General features: G+C 38.8%; 1 protein-coding gene across 3 annotated transcripts in view; it reads right to left on the bottom strand.

Moving 5' to 3' along the window:
- Window positions 1–13,886, bottom strand: part of sik2b (salt-inducible kinase 2b) — a 94,988-nt gene that overhangs the window by 45,853 nt on the left and 35,249 nt on the right. For all 3 annotated transcript variants that reach the window (XM_057839977.1, XM_057839978.1, XM_057839979.1), the window contains exon 4: window positions 6,449–6,610. In XM_057839977.1, coding sequence (XP_057695960.1) covers window positions 6,449–6,610 — 162 coding nt within the window. The remainder of the gene's footprint in view (window positions 1–6,448; window positions 6,611–13,886) is intronic.

Genomic DNA, 13,886 nt, shown 5'->3' with positions numbered 1-13,886 from the left:
GCTTGAATGTAGCAGATGAATCAAGGAAACAAATGTGAAGCAGCGTGCCACACCCAGTGTCTACAGCATTTGCTCTTCTTTAGTGATGCAGCTCAGAGAGCGACGTGACACAGGTAAGTGTTTAAAAAAAAAACAACAACAAAAAAATCTAATTTTGATGTTTTTTTTGTTATTGCAAGTGCAGATTTAGCTTCAGAAGCTGTGACCCACTTCGTGGAGCAGAATACTGAGCAACCCATTTGACGTCAAAAAAGCTGCCGCATGCTGCGGGCAAGTTGCGCAGTGTGTGTGTTAAACACACAACAACATTAACATAATATTGCCTAAACACTTGCACACTAGAAGTGGCTACAGAAAAAGGATCATCTAATTTTACATTGGTGTGCTCATAACCACCTTCAACTGAGTTTAAAGAAGCAAACAATCCTGCACTACCATTATTAATAAAATCATACTGTTTGGTTGAAGCCGGGGTATAACGATCACAATAGGCATAGATAGCCAGCTAGCTAATGGTGGCCGAGACTATCTGGTGCCTGCAGATAGCCAGATATTGCTAAGAAGGATGGTTGAGTCATTTATTTGCCCTGATGACTCAACTCAAGCTTCTGTTGCACAAACATGTCATATGATGCAGACGGATGGTGTTTTGCTGGAGACTGAAAAACAAGAGAGGTCTCTTTTTGTAGTTTTTACCTCTGCCAAGGATGTTTTTATGTCATGCCTTTTAAGTAGCTTACACAACAAACCACTTGACCATCAAGTTCCACGAATCTTTTTGCAGCATTAAAGTGCCTGTGACACGAAAAAGCATGTTTATTTCATAATACACGCGGTATTTTATGCCCCTGAATGATATGGGCCGCTTGGATGTGTGTGGAAGCGATCGCTATTTTTATTTAGTTTTTTGAATCCCGCACCATGAAAATGAGTGACTTCCGGCTCCGGTCTTGCATTGAGGAGGAGGGCGCTGTGACGTGTACGGTAGAAGACGTCCTCTTCACGCTACAGTGTACTGTTGTGTATGAGGACAAAGGATTCAGCTGATTTTGCGGATTAATACGTTTATTTTTCGCATCATGGCAGCCAAACGGCTGCAGAAAAATCATTCTGCATGAGGGAGAGGCGTATGCGCCTTTTTGGAGTTTCAAAAGGTTCCCATTCACGTGGATATTTACTGTGGGACCATTGGACTTACGAGGAAGTGAGTAAACATCTTGTTTTGTATTATGTCAAATACGAATACAGCGATTACAAAGTAAACACTACAAACGTCCTTTAAATGAAGGACTACTTACGTTTGATCATTGACAGACATGTAAAAAGCTCTCCTAATGCTCATTAGCAGCAGCACGTTAGCTGCACAACAACTCCAGCCACCCTCCTCCGGGGAACGAACTGTAAATTGCTCTCCGCTGGGCGGTTTGCCGATCCGCGAAGACAATCGACAACCGGGTCGTCATGTCAAATAATCCAGGATTGTTATGTGTGATTTTCCGCTTCGAAGACTTTGAAACATCACTCGGTTCGGGTTAGCATGTCGGCTAGCTGTCACGCCTTCTGGTTTGTTTATATTCTCCGAAGCCGGGGAAGGGAAATGACATATGTCCGATTTAGGTATCATAAAATATCGTTTGGGAGGTGCAACAGTAAAGGTGAGGTCGACAGTTTTGACCATTATGGAGTAATTTTGCCATGTCGTCCTGAATAAATGCATTTTTATTATTTCATATTCCATTCAGCACAAGACTTATTTGTCATGACCATGCCATTTATTTAGCAATTGGGGAAAATACTTGGATAAAAAGAATATCCTGTAAAAATATTGAAGTAAAGAGACAGAAACAATGACATTTTGCCGCTCTCTTCGTCGCGTTTTCCTCGTTGTGAATAGTTCCCCCCTCGACGGGCTGACTGGTCCTTCTCAAGCCATTTATATAGCTATTGGGGAAAATACTTGGATAAAAAGAATATCCTGTAAAAATATTGAAATAAATAGACAGAAACAATGACATTTTGCCGCTCTCTTCGTCGCGTTTTCCTCGTTGTGAATAGTTCCCCCTCGATGGGCTGACTGGTCCTTCTCAAGCCATTTATATAGCTATTGGGGAAAATACTTGGATAAAAAGAATATCCTGTAAAAATATTGGAACAAAGAGACTGAAACAATGACATTTTGCGGCTCTCTTCGTTGCGTTTTCCTCGTTCTGAATAATTCCCCCTCAATGGGCTGAATAGTAAAACTGATGAGCCCAGTCTACCGCTGACGTCATCCACCTGTTGGGGACGCTAAAGCCCTATAATGGTAGGCGTGGGTAACCGGCAGATTAAAAGACTAATTTCTCGTCATCTGTGCTTTGCTAAATTGTTGTATATAGTCGAATCGTCTCAAAACATGATTCTAATTCACATAATAATGCCATTTAAGACTTTTTTTCTCGTGTCATATGCTCTTTAAAAATCCATTCAAGATGGTGACCGTCCCTAATAAAATTAGAGCACTAAAACCATGATTTATAATCTGGTGCTGGTTGATATTACAGGGTTTCTACAGGTATCAGCAAAATCTCATTTAATGCCAATTTAAGCTCATTTAATACCAATGCCCAACTGCAGATAGTTGCACACACACCCCACCCACACACAAAAATCGTTAACGTTAAACAAAGAATATTTTTTATCATTGAAAATACAAATGCAACAAACGCAACAAACAGCTTGATGCAACTTCTGTTCCAGTGAGAAGGCCATGAATGCATGGAGGAGAGCTAGGAGAGGAACAGTAACAGCCGATGGGTATTAACTTCAGTCCTAAAATGATCGTACATAAAAGCGATTCCTGGGTGTAACTCTTAGAAACCCACTCTGTCCTCACCCCAAAACACACCTGTTCACACACACTCACGTGCATAATCATAATTAGATTTAGATAAATAAATTATGCAAAAAAAAAAAAAAAAAAAAAAAAAAAAAATTTTTTTAACTTTAAGTTTACATATTTTTTAATGCCTCTAACATTTAGTTTAATTGTTTTTAAGGCCTGAATTTTTACAAAATCAATTTAATGACCTTTAATGCTTTTTAATGACCTGCATAAACCTTGTATTGGGATTGTCTAACATTACTAGAAATTAGGGGTGTGACAAAATCTCGAAATGATGATATATCATGAACTTTGTATCCCAAAAGGTTATCGATATGCTCCTGCCAAGAATCGAGATATCGTTTTAAAAAGGTGAACCAGCAAGTTGCGCTTTGAGCGCCTTGAGAGGTGGAAAAGCGCTATATAAGTATAACACTACCACCACCAAAACCTTCCACTATAATAGTGTCCCAGTTAACTCTAAGGCTGCCATTGACGGTGCTCGACGCCCAATCTATTTATAGGAACATTTGTTCATTCAAAACCAGAGCATTCACAGTCATTCAATCCAATTTTCGGGTCATTTAAAGGTCATTTGCTGTTCATTTAGGGCATTTACAGGTCATTTCCTGTTGAGTTTGAGTTACTGCCTATTCATTTGGGTGATTCCCAGGTCACATCCTGTTCTGTAACTCAAAATAAACACAAAGTGACCCATAAAATACCCCAAAATCAACAGGAAGTAACTGAAAATCAACAGGTATATGAGCTACCCTCCCAGTTCAAATGGATTGGACGTCTACTAGTGATAAACTCATTCCAATTCACAGCAGAAGATTGTTTTTCTGTTTATTAGTAGTTTGTAGAATATCTTAGAATGATTTCCTGACAAATTAATCGATAACCGTTGTATCGCCATACCATCAGATCATCGTTATCGTGAGCTTTGTATTGCAAATCGTATCGTACCGTGAGGTACCAAGAGGTTCCCACTCCTACTGAAAATATGAGTTAATTTACCCTAGCAAATTACATTCACCAATCTTTTCCAGCCGACCACTACTTGAAAGATCTTCCAACATCTTAGACAACGATGCTTTTCGAAGGAAGAAAAAACTTCAGCTAATAGCCAGAAAGTTTGTTTAAATCTACAAAATATTAATAAAATACGTGGTAAGAATAGAAGGAGCTTTAACAACCAAACTACAACTGCTGAAAACATTCTGGGCAACACATGTAATTAAGGTTTTGATCTTAACTACAAATGGTTGGTTAGGACCAGGCTCCAAAAACAGAAAAGATGTAGTGTATATGGCGGAAAACACAGACAAGACTGAAAAAGCATTTTCTGCTCTTGCACTCTTTTTTAACACAAACTGCTGTATTTTAAGCCAAAACAACTATTGTGTTTGATAGAACAATATGTCTATATACTGCCATAGCAGATTTATGTCGCATTAAGCCCCCGAACTATTTTTAGTTAGTTTTACCCTGAAAACACCCGTTTACAGACGTCGCGCAACCGCTTTTGTTTCAACCCAGCCATACAACGACAGTAATTAATTATATTTATTATTCAAAATGTGTGTCGTTTTTAGCTTAGAATCATTGATTGATGTCTCATAGTTCGTTTAAAAAAAACGACTTAAGAAATTATTCACTCGCATATTTTAGACTTTTAAACAAATTATGTCTGTAAAAAATGTATTTTTTTTGTTACTGTCGCATTTTCTCCGATATGTAAGATGATAAATAATCGATCCAAAGAAAGAAAGATTGAAAAAAAATGTTTAAAAGGGTAAATATATGAAAAATAAAATCTCGACCACTCCTTGATGTCTGCGATTTCTGCATCGTGACCCTTGTTATATTACCAAATTTCACCCATAAAATCCCCCCAAAAATCCAGCTGTGGCCATTCAAAGCTGTGTCTTGACACTCAGTGATACATGCTACATGGAGTTTTTGGATCGAAACAAGGTAAGTACGCGATAATGTCTCGTTAAAGTCATGGCGTCTGCAATTCTGCTCTCGTGTGCTCTCACCTCCATATAGGGTTTTGCTGTTTTATTAAAAAACATTTGAAAAAAAAAAAATGCCCTCCTGTTCAAAAATTTTCTTCCCCCAGAAAATTGAGATTTTAAGCTTTCCAATGATGTATCACACATGCATATCGGACAATTTTGAAAGTTGGCCAAATTGGGGGTCTCAGAGCGGAACTACAAGTCACCCGAGTGTTTTCCGACATATGTCCAATTCATCAAATTTCTTCATCCTATTATTTATTGAGCTCTTTGGGGGGGGGTCAAAGCATTTCCTCTGACTTTCTCGCACCAGGCAGATTTGCAATTGGCTAAGTCTCAATTACTTTGAAAGGATTCACCATGCCCCAAAATTGACTATTCGTGGTGATGAGTAGTTTCAAATTTCCTCTCCTTTTAATAAATTAATCTTTTTTTCACTTAGCGCCACCAATTTTACAGTCATATGAATAAAAAAAATGAAAAATAATTCATCCTCAATTTTTCATTGCCACAATTTGACAGAGTAAATTACAGGTAGAATGAACACTATGAACAAAGCAGCACAACTACTTCCCAGAGTGTTCTTTTACCCTCCTGCCTAATTTGTAGCGAAGTAATGTTCTGTTCATTGTTTTTCAAAATTATTATGGGATGTGGACAATTGCCGATGAGTCGAAAGTGTCTTTAAATTGTGGTAAATACATCTCCAGATTGTAATCTTGGGAGTCACCTAAGAAACAGATGAGCAGACTTAAATGACCGAATAAATGTACCAGTAAAATGGCAATTTGTAATTGAAATACGCTTCAACCAAATATGACCTTTTCCGTTGGAACATTGGGGTAAACAAACGGAAGCTGTAATTTGATGTTCTCAAACATTTTTCTCCTTAGGTACTGTTGAAATAATATTAAAAAGTCTGCACAGTTCAGTAGCCTGAAACATTACAGTCTCCAAATAACAGACTCATCACCACCTTTTTGAAAAGATTTAATTAAAGTGGGTACATAGGGGTATCAGTGTGGTGTTAGAAGTCAGGTAAGACAGACAAGTAGGTCACCAATCATTTTTACTCCATGCTTTATGGTACAATTGTGTTATTCTCTTCCTAACTTATCTCACGATTCATTGCCTACCTCCATTTTTCACCCCAACTCGGTAATGGAGTGATGTTCTGACTAGTTGGCTCGAAATACCAAATCCTCAAAATATATTTTCGTAACTGGACTACTTATAGATTTCAACGCTGGTCTTTGCATGCCTACATCTGGTATTGTTTCTCTTTTGGACCTTCATTTAATGTTTTCCCACTTCAAATACAAAGCTGCAGTTTTCCTAGGGAGGCCTGTTGTATCTCCTTTCACATTAGTTTTGAAAAGAGGGCCTTTTTCATCTCACACGCAACCCCCAACCACTTCCCAACACAAATGTGCGAATGACTAAGGCAGGTAGTTAATACATTTCTGAACTACGTAAGCACTGACATCATAGCGTGTCCATGGATCAACACTGCATATATTTCACACCCACAAGAGAAAACTGGTGATTCATGCCGCCATACCTGCAATTTTGATGTTCATGTGGCTATCCAGAAGCAGATTCTCTGCCTTCAAATCCCGGTGGACAATTTTGCGGTTGTGACAATATTCCACTGCTGACAAGATCTGCCAGAACTTCCTCCTGGCCTCCATTTCACTCAGTCTGCCGTGCTTTGCCAAGTAATCTGGAGACAAATAAGGGAAAATGTTTAGAATGTTGACAAAACTGTGACTATACGTACTAGGGGTGCAAGATATCAATTTTTTTTATACCAATACAGATATCGATAACTTCCTGCTCCTCAAGGCCGATACCAATACAACGACCGAAAAAAAAAATGTATATATTATATATACAGTATATATTTTTTTTCTTTAATGTACGGTGGGGCAAATAAGTATTTAGTCAACAACCAATTGTGCAAGTTCTCCTACTTGAAAAGATTAGAGAGGCCTGTAATTGTCAACATGGGTAAACCTCAACCATGAGCGACAGAATAAGGAAAAAAAAACAGAAAATCACATTGTTTGATTTTTAAAGAATTTATCTCCAAATTAGAGTGGAAAATAAGTATTTGGTCACCTACAAACAAGCAATCATAGAGGTCTAACTTCTTCTAACGAGGCTCCACTTGTTACCTGTATTAATGGCACCTGTTTTAACTCATTATCGGTATAAAAAACACCTGTCCACAACCTCAGTCAGTCACACTCCAAACTCCACTATGGCCAAGACCAAAGAGTTGTCGAAGGACCCCAGAGACAAAATTGTAGACCTGCACCAGGCTGGGAAGACTGAATCTGCAATAGGTAAAACGCTTGGAGTAAAGAAATCAACTGTGGGAGCAATTATTGGAAAATGAAAGACATACAAGACCACTGATAATCTCCCTCGACCTGGGGCTCCATGCAAGATCTCACCCCGTGGTGTCAAAATGATAACATGAACGGTGAGCAAAAATCCCAGAACCACACGGGAGGACCTAGTGAATGACCTACAGAGAGCTGGGACCACAGTAACAAAGGCTACTATCAGTAACACAATGCGCCGCCAGGGACTCAAATCCTGCACTGCCAGACGTGTCCCCCTGCTGAAGAAAGTACACGTCCAGGCCCGTCTGCGGTTCGCTAGAGAGCATTTGGATGATCCAGAAGAGGACTGGCAAAATGTGTTATGGTCAGATGAAACCAAAATAAAACTTTTTGGTAGAAACACAGGTTCTCGTGTTTGGAGGAGAAAGAATACTGAATTGCGTCTGAAGAACACCTTACCCACTGTGAAGCATTGGGGGTGAGGTGGGGGGGGGGACATCATGTTTTGGTTTTTTTTTTTTCTGCAAAGGGACCAGGACGACTGATCTGTGTAAAGGAAAGAAGAATGGGGCCATGTATCGAGAGATTTTGAGTGAAAATCTCCTTCCATCAGCAAGGGCATTGAAGATGAGACGTGGCTGGGTCCTTCAGCATGACAATGATCCCAAACACACAGCCAGGGCAACAAAGGAGTGGCTTGGTAAGAAGCATTTCAAGGTCCTGGAGTGGCCTAGCCAGTCTCCAGATCTCAACCTCATAGAAAATCTGTGGAGGGAGTTGAAAGTCCATGTTGCCCAAAGACAGCCCCAAAACATCATTGCTCTAGAGGAGATCTGCATGGAGGAATGGGCCAAAATACCAGCAACAGTGTGTGAAAAGCTTGTAAAGAGTTACAGAAAACATTTGGCCTCTGTTACTGCCAAGAAAGGGTACATAACGAAGTATTGAGATGAACTTTTGGTATTGACCAAATACTTATTTTTCACCATAATTTGCAAATAAATTCTTTAAAAAATCAAACAATGTGATTTTTATGGGTTTTTTCCCCCACATTCTGTCTCTCATGGTTGAGGTTTACCCATGTTGACAATTACAGGCCTCTAATATTTTCAAGTGGGAGAACTTGCACAATTAGTGGTTGACTAAATACTTATTTGCCCCTCTGTATATTCACTGTAGTTTTTGAACACCTGTAGGTAAGAAATACTAGTGGTGGATTCAGGATAGATTTGCCTTTGACCTAACCAGAATTTTCATGATGACATGAACATTATTATAATGAACAAAACAAAGACAAAAACTGTTTTGACTTCTAATACAGTGCCCATATTCATTTTTTCAAATAAATATAATTTGAGTCAAACACAATCAATCAGTCAATATCAATGACGGTGTGTTCCCCTGAACAATATGCACTGAACTAAAACAAACAAACCCAACAGGTATTGTGCTTTTTCAGCTCATAAAACATTTGGTGCAACAGGAGAGGAGACTTTTGTGGTCTTGGTCCATGAAACAACTTTCTTAACCTGGCAATTATAGGACAGCATGCCTATCAATAACCAAAAGGCCGCTCAAGAACTTGTACACATAACACTGTAACATGCAAACATTTGCTTAATTGCTTAATAAAGGTTCATCACTCAGTGATGGAAAAATATGGCCTCAACAACAGTAAGAAAATACTGGCAAAACAGGAGTGGAAACAAACCCGCACACATCCCAATCCACCGACACAATGCCCAAAATATTATATATTATTGGGCCTATTTATGTTATTGGATTTATTGGGATAATGTCATAATTCCTATTATCGGACCGATATTTATCGTGCACCTCTAATATATATTTTCCAAACACAATCCGAGGTATTCAATCAAACAATCCACTCAGTTACTGGCTCTGTTAAAGGAATAATTCATTGTTTTTATCAAGTGCAGGCTGTTTGCCTACTGCAGTTTATGGCTCAGTAACGCATTATACTTTGTACAGTCAAAGGGATACAGTACATTTCTTTTTATCCTGAGTCCTGACCCCCACCTCACTTCCAGCATCTGACAGCTCTTTGCCGTCCGTGAGCTGGAGGAGTACGGCAAAGAATAAAGAATTGCTACACTGGAACAGGGTGTGCGTGTGCATGTGTATGAGAGCGGTTTTGTGGAACTGCAGACGGTTTTTATTATGTATAATGTAAACATACGAACATTTGATTAAAGTGTTTGATGTAACCGTTTATCTACCCTAGCAGTGGCTTGCATAAAGTTAGATAGCAGTTACAGTTTAAATGCAACATTTCAATAAATTAAAAAATGAGTTTTGACATGGGAACTGCCAACAGTTAAACAGGAATTAATACATTTTTTTTTTTTTACAATCTTGTAAGGGTGTAACGGTACATGTATTTGTATTGAACCGTTTCGGTACGTGGTGCTCGGTTCAGAACGGAGGCGTAACGAACGAGTTTCTGACGTAATGTAACCCTTACTTTTCGAGGCTGTGAGTCGATCGGGTTACAGTTTCTTTGTGTAGATTATATTTACTCCGTCTTCTCTACTATAATGAGGACCAAAACGGGAGAACAGTATAACCCAGAAACGTCAACGGCACAACAACATGGCCGCCGCGAGAACGCAGTGAAACGCGGGCGTTAAAGTCATTCAGCCAATGCACATAAGTCGCAGTGTGGCCGCGTGTAAGACGAATTCCGGAAGCGGCTCAACACCACGCGCGCGAAAAGAACGGCAGAGTTTATTATTTGACGCGAGACGCGACCCTGCTGCATCAATACTACTACCGGTAGCTAGGATCGGGCAGACCGGCAGTCACTAGTGTAAAAATACGGTGGATCCGGTCGATTTTCAAACTAATATGCAATCGTAGCCCACTTTTTGAGTCCATCAGATTTTTTGAGTGGTAGATTGGGGCACAATTGACTTGTCTTTGTTGATTTACTGCTGTCTTCTTTGCAATAATAATAACCAACACAGCCCCGTCAATACAAAACCCTCCTACCACAACAAGACTAATATTCACATAGGAACTAAAGTTATACAACATAAAATATACAATATAAATGAATACTACATCACATTTGTAAAATAGAAACACATAATAAAATAAATAATAGCCCATTTAAATAAAATAAATTGAAATGAGCTAAAATACCTGTAATTAAATAATAAGAATAGAACACAGATCCTGCTTACACAATTAAATATCCACCAATAAAGCTTTTGAAAACCGTTCATAAGAAAAAAAATGATTCATTGAGCCATTTCATTTGTAAAATACATGTTAAAATCTTTGTCATCTTTTCCCTTTAGCACATGACTTTTTTTTCTTCTTTCTTTCAGAAAGAAAGCTGACCAATACGCGGGGTCTGAAAGGCAAATTGTTGTTGGATCATCTTTAAATACCCGCTAATTTTTTATCAGAATTCTAGCTTTGTATAGGCTAATGTTCCTATTGTTGAAAGCACAAAGATGTGTAATAAACAACTAGCACATTTATATTTTGCATTTTGTTTTCTTACTGTACCGAAAATGAACCGTGACCTCAAAACCGAGGTATGTGCCGACCCGAGATTTTTGTGTACCGTTACACCCCTACATCTTGTAAAGGTAAACTAAAAATTGTTACCACCCAGGTGAATGATGTTTCCTGGGTCTTCTTCCCATATTGTCTGGTAGATCCCTGTTAGCTCTGGCAAGCCAGAGTGAACACAATGACTTTTCTTTCAGGTGCCAGGGAGGCAGACAATCAACCAAACTGAACACAAATGACACCAATTGCATGTGGTTCCTATTCGAATGAAACAAACAGGCAGCACAAAAAAAAAAAATCTATGAAAATGGTAATGTAAACTTTGAAGCAGTTTATAAGGCATACAAAAATTACAAGGGACATTGAAAGATTACTGGAAAACAACTATTAAATTTTTGATAAGTCATCAGTGAACTGAAAAATTGTTTTGGGTGATCTTCATCTTGTGATGGGGCATTCTAACCCACATTGGGGTGGTGTGTTCCAGGAAGCCAATGTTCCATTGTTTCACATTGGTTCTAAATATTAGGACGAGTATTTAAGTGATGCAAATCATAAGATAGGCCCTTCATAGTTAAATGATCTCCAACAAATTAACACCTTCAGGACATATTAATGGTCATGTGTGGGATATTGTATTTATTACTTTTGGGCATTTTTGTGGTTTGTTTATTTCAGTACTGATAAGGCCTTCAAATAATCTTGGACATACATACAAACAAAATCAAGTAACCAACAAACAAAATTAATCACACCAAGAAAGATAAACGTTTGACGAAAATTATGATGGAATCACTCACATGAATAATGTGCATTAAATGCACATGCAATATGTTAAGTAGAGCAAAATACTTCCCAATGACAAGCAACACGGGTCAAGTTACAAAATAATCAACGACTCTCCGGTTTTACAGGATAAAAGCAACTCAAGGCCAAAACACTCAGAAAAGTGCTCGAGGGGAATGTTAAAGGGCCACTTCAGTCACCCTCATCATTTGGTTCTAAATACATGAAGAATATTTGAAGTGCTGAAAACATGGGCACAGGGCGAGAACAGTTGCGCGTTAAGTTATAGGAAGGACTTTTTGGGCCCGCCCAAAAAGTCCTTCCTATTTTTTTTATATATTTAAAAAAAAAAAAGAATTTTTTCCCTTTTTTTTTTTTTCCAATTTTTTGGGTGATGTCACCAAGAACTCTTGATTTTTGGCCTGTCCCTACCACTTTATAAGAACTCAGCACACCCTCAGTGGTCTCCAGCCGGGACATTTGCAGCTGCGTCATTTACCTTACCGTCAAGTTGTCCTGACAAGTTACGTCCACCCCCCCCCATCCATTAAATGAATCGTCTTTCGCAAGTATACTGTATGTGTTTGTTATTTGGGCTTTGTCTAAGTGAGACAAAAAGGCTGGCTGCGAACAATGGTACAGCGTGGCTGGCAGGCAGTGGTGTTTTGTGCAGCCGACATTGGATGGATTGTCATCAGGGGTTGACAATATAAATGGCCCGGTGGCCTGGACATACGTATGTAAACCGTCAGGGCTACCAGAATGCTCACACCACTGGTCCGGTTTGGCCAGTAAAAATAATGTGTCGAATTAAAAAACAAAAAACAAAAACTTACTTAATATTAATTCCTAGTGGTTCCGTGTTTTGATGACGTTCCACTATCCCGATCAAAGACAACCTTTACAGTCTACGCAGCAGCCGATGCGCTCAGTGGGGCGTAAACACACCTCGTTCGCTTGCTCTCAGGTGGACACTCTCAACCAGATTACTGCTGTTGATTGATTGTCAGTATCTCTGTACCCACCTGATGTTATACTACAAGACAACATGTTTCTGAAACCCCCTGAACCTGGCCAAGCACCAGGGAAAGAAGAAAACTTAAAGAAGAGAACGTTACCGGAGGAGTTGAGGGAAAGTGAAACCCAATATGAAAACAAAAGGCAGAGAAGGTTTCAGTCCCAGAGGTGAGACCGCTGGAATTGGCTTGGCTACAATGAGACAAAACATGAGGTGAACTGTGAGGTGTGTAGATCAATGGCCACATATGCAGACAAGTAAATTCGAGAAGAGTTGACAAGTATGAAAACTTCGGTATGAACATTTGGCGGTATTGTTAGCAACATTCTTTTCTTTGACCCAATCCAATCATTTAAAATGTTTTTTTTACATTATTTTTTTCAAAAAGAAAAAGAATAAGATAATTTATTAATGTCGACTTCCACTGGCGTGTCCCTTTAATTGCTGACATTGGGAAAAAAAGGGTACTGATTAGATAGTAGCTGGTACATTCCACAAGAGATGGCATTGAGTGGCCAGGGCAGCTCATATGCTTTCATGCACTGCTGCTAATCAAAAGAAACACCACAGAGGGGAATGTGTCAAGGAGGTACAAAAGAACAGATCGCTAAAGGAACATCATCCTTCCCCCGTTTTCAGTGTTAGCAAAATAATACAAATTGAACTGCTACTCGTTGTTTCAGACGTTCTTCAATATTATCAAAGTAATGGTTCTCACGGTTAGACGGTAGCACATTGATTCAATTTGAAGATAACAGTCTCACTACTGAAATTTGAGAATGGCTCAACTCAGGGAACGGTTCTCCTGTCATCACTTTTTGTCACTAGTATTCACTGACATTCCATTGTCTTTTGACACTACAATAATTCTGAATCATGTGGCTTCAGAGTATTCATGTATCACTCAACAGATATTGAAAGTGTGGCAATGAGATAAACAATTATTCATTTATGGCCAACACAGAACTTTTAGTATCAAGATTAATATTACGAACAAATTTGATGGCCCATGAGTCTGGAAAAGAGAGTGGCAAAGATATTAGATTAGACCTAGCTTTATTGTCATCTATGTAGAGAGAGGAATGAGTCAATTGAGAAAACCAGATGGGCTAACAGAGACTTGACTTTGCTATTTAAATCTTTTGCTAACTGATTAAGGAGTATCAGTTTGACCAAAGTCAAGACTGGATATTATTGGGCAGGTTCTATTAATAACAAAACATGCAAAAATAAATGACACTTTTCACAGACCCCCAACTACTTTTGCGAATTATATTATTCTAAATAGATACTGTATATGA

The sequence above is a fragment of the Corythoichthys intestinalis genome, chromosome 6, assembly GCF_030265065.1.
Source record: "Corythoichthys intestinalis isolate RoL2023-P3 chromosome 6, ASM3026506v1, whole genome shotgun sequence".
Taxonomy (NCBI): Eukaryota; Metazoa; Chordata; class Actinopteri; order Syngnathiformes; family Syngnathidae; genus Corythoichthys; species Corythoichthys intestinalis.
The sequence above is the reverse complement of the archived record's forward strand: the minus strand, read 5'-3'. Positions and strand labels throughout refer to the sequence as shown.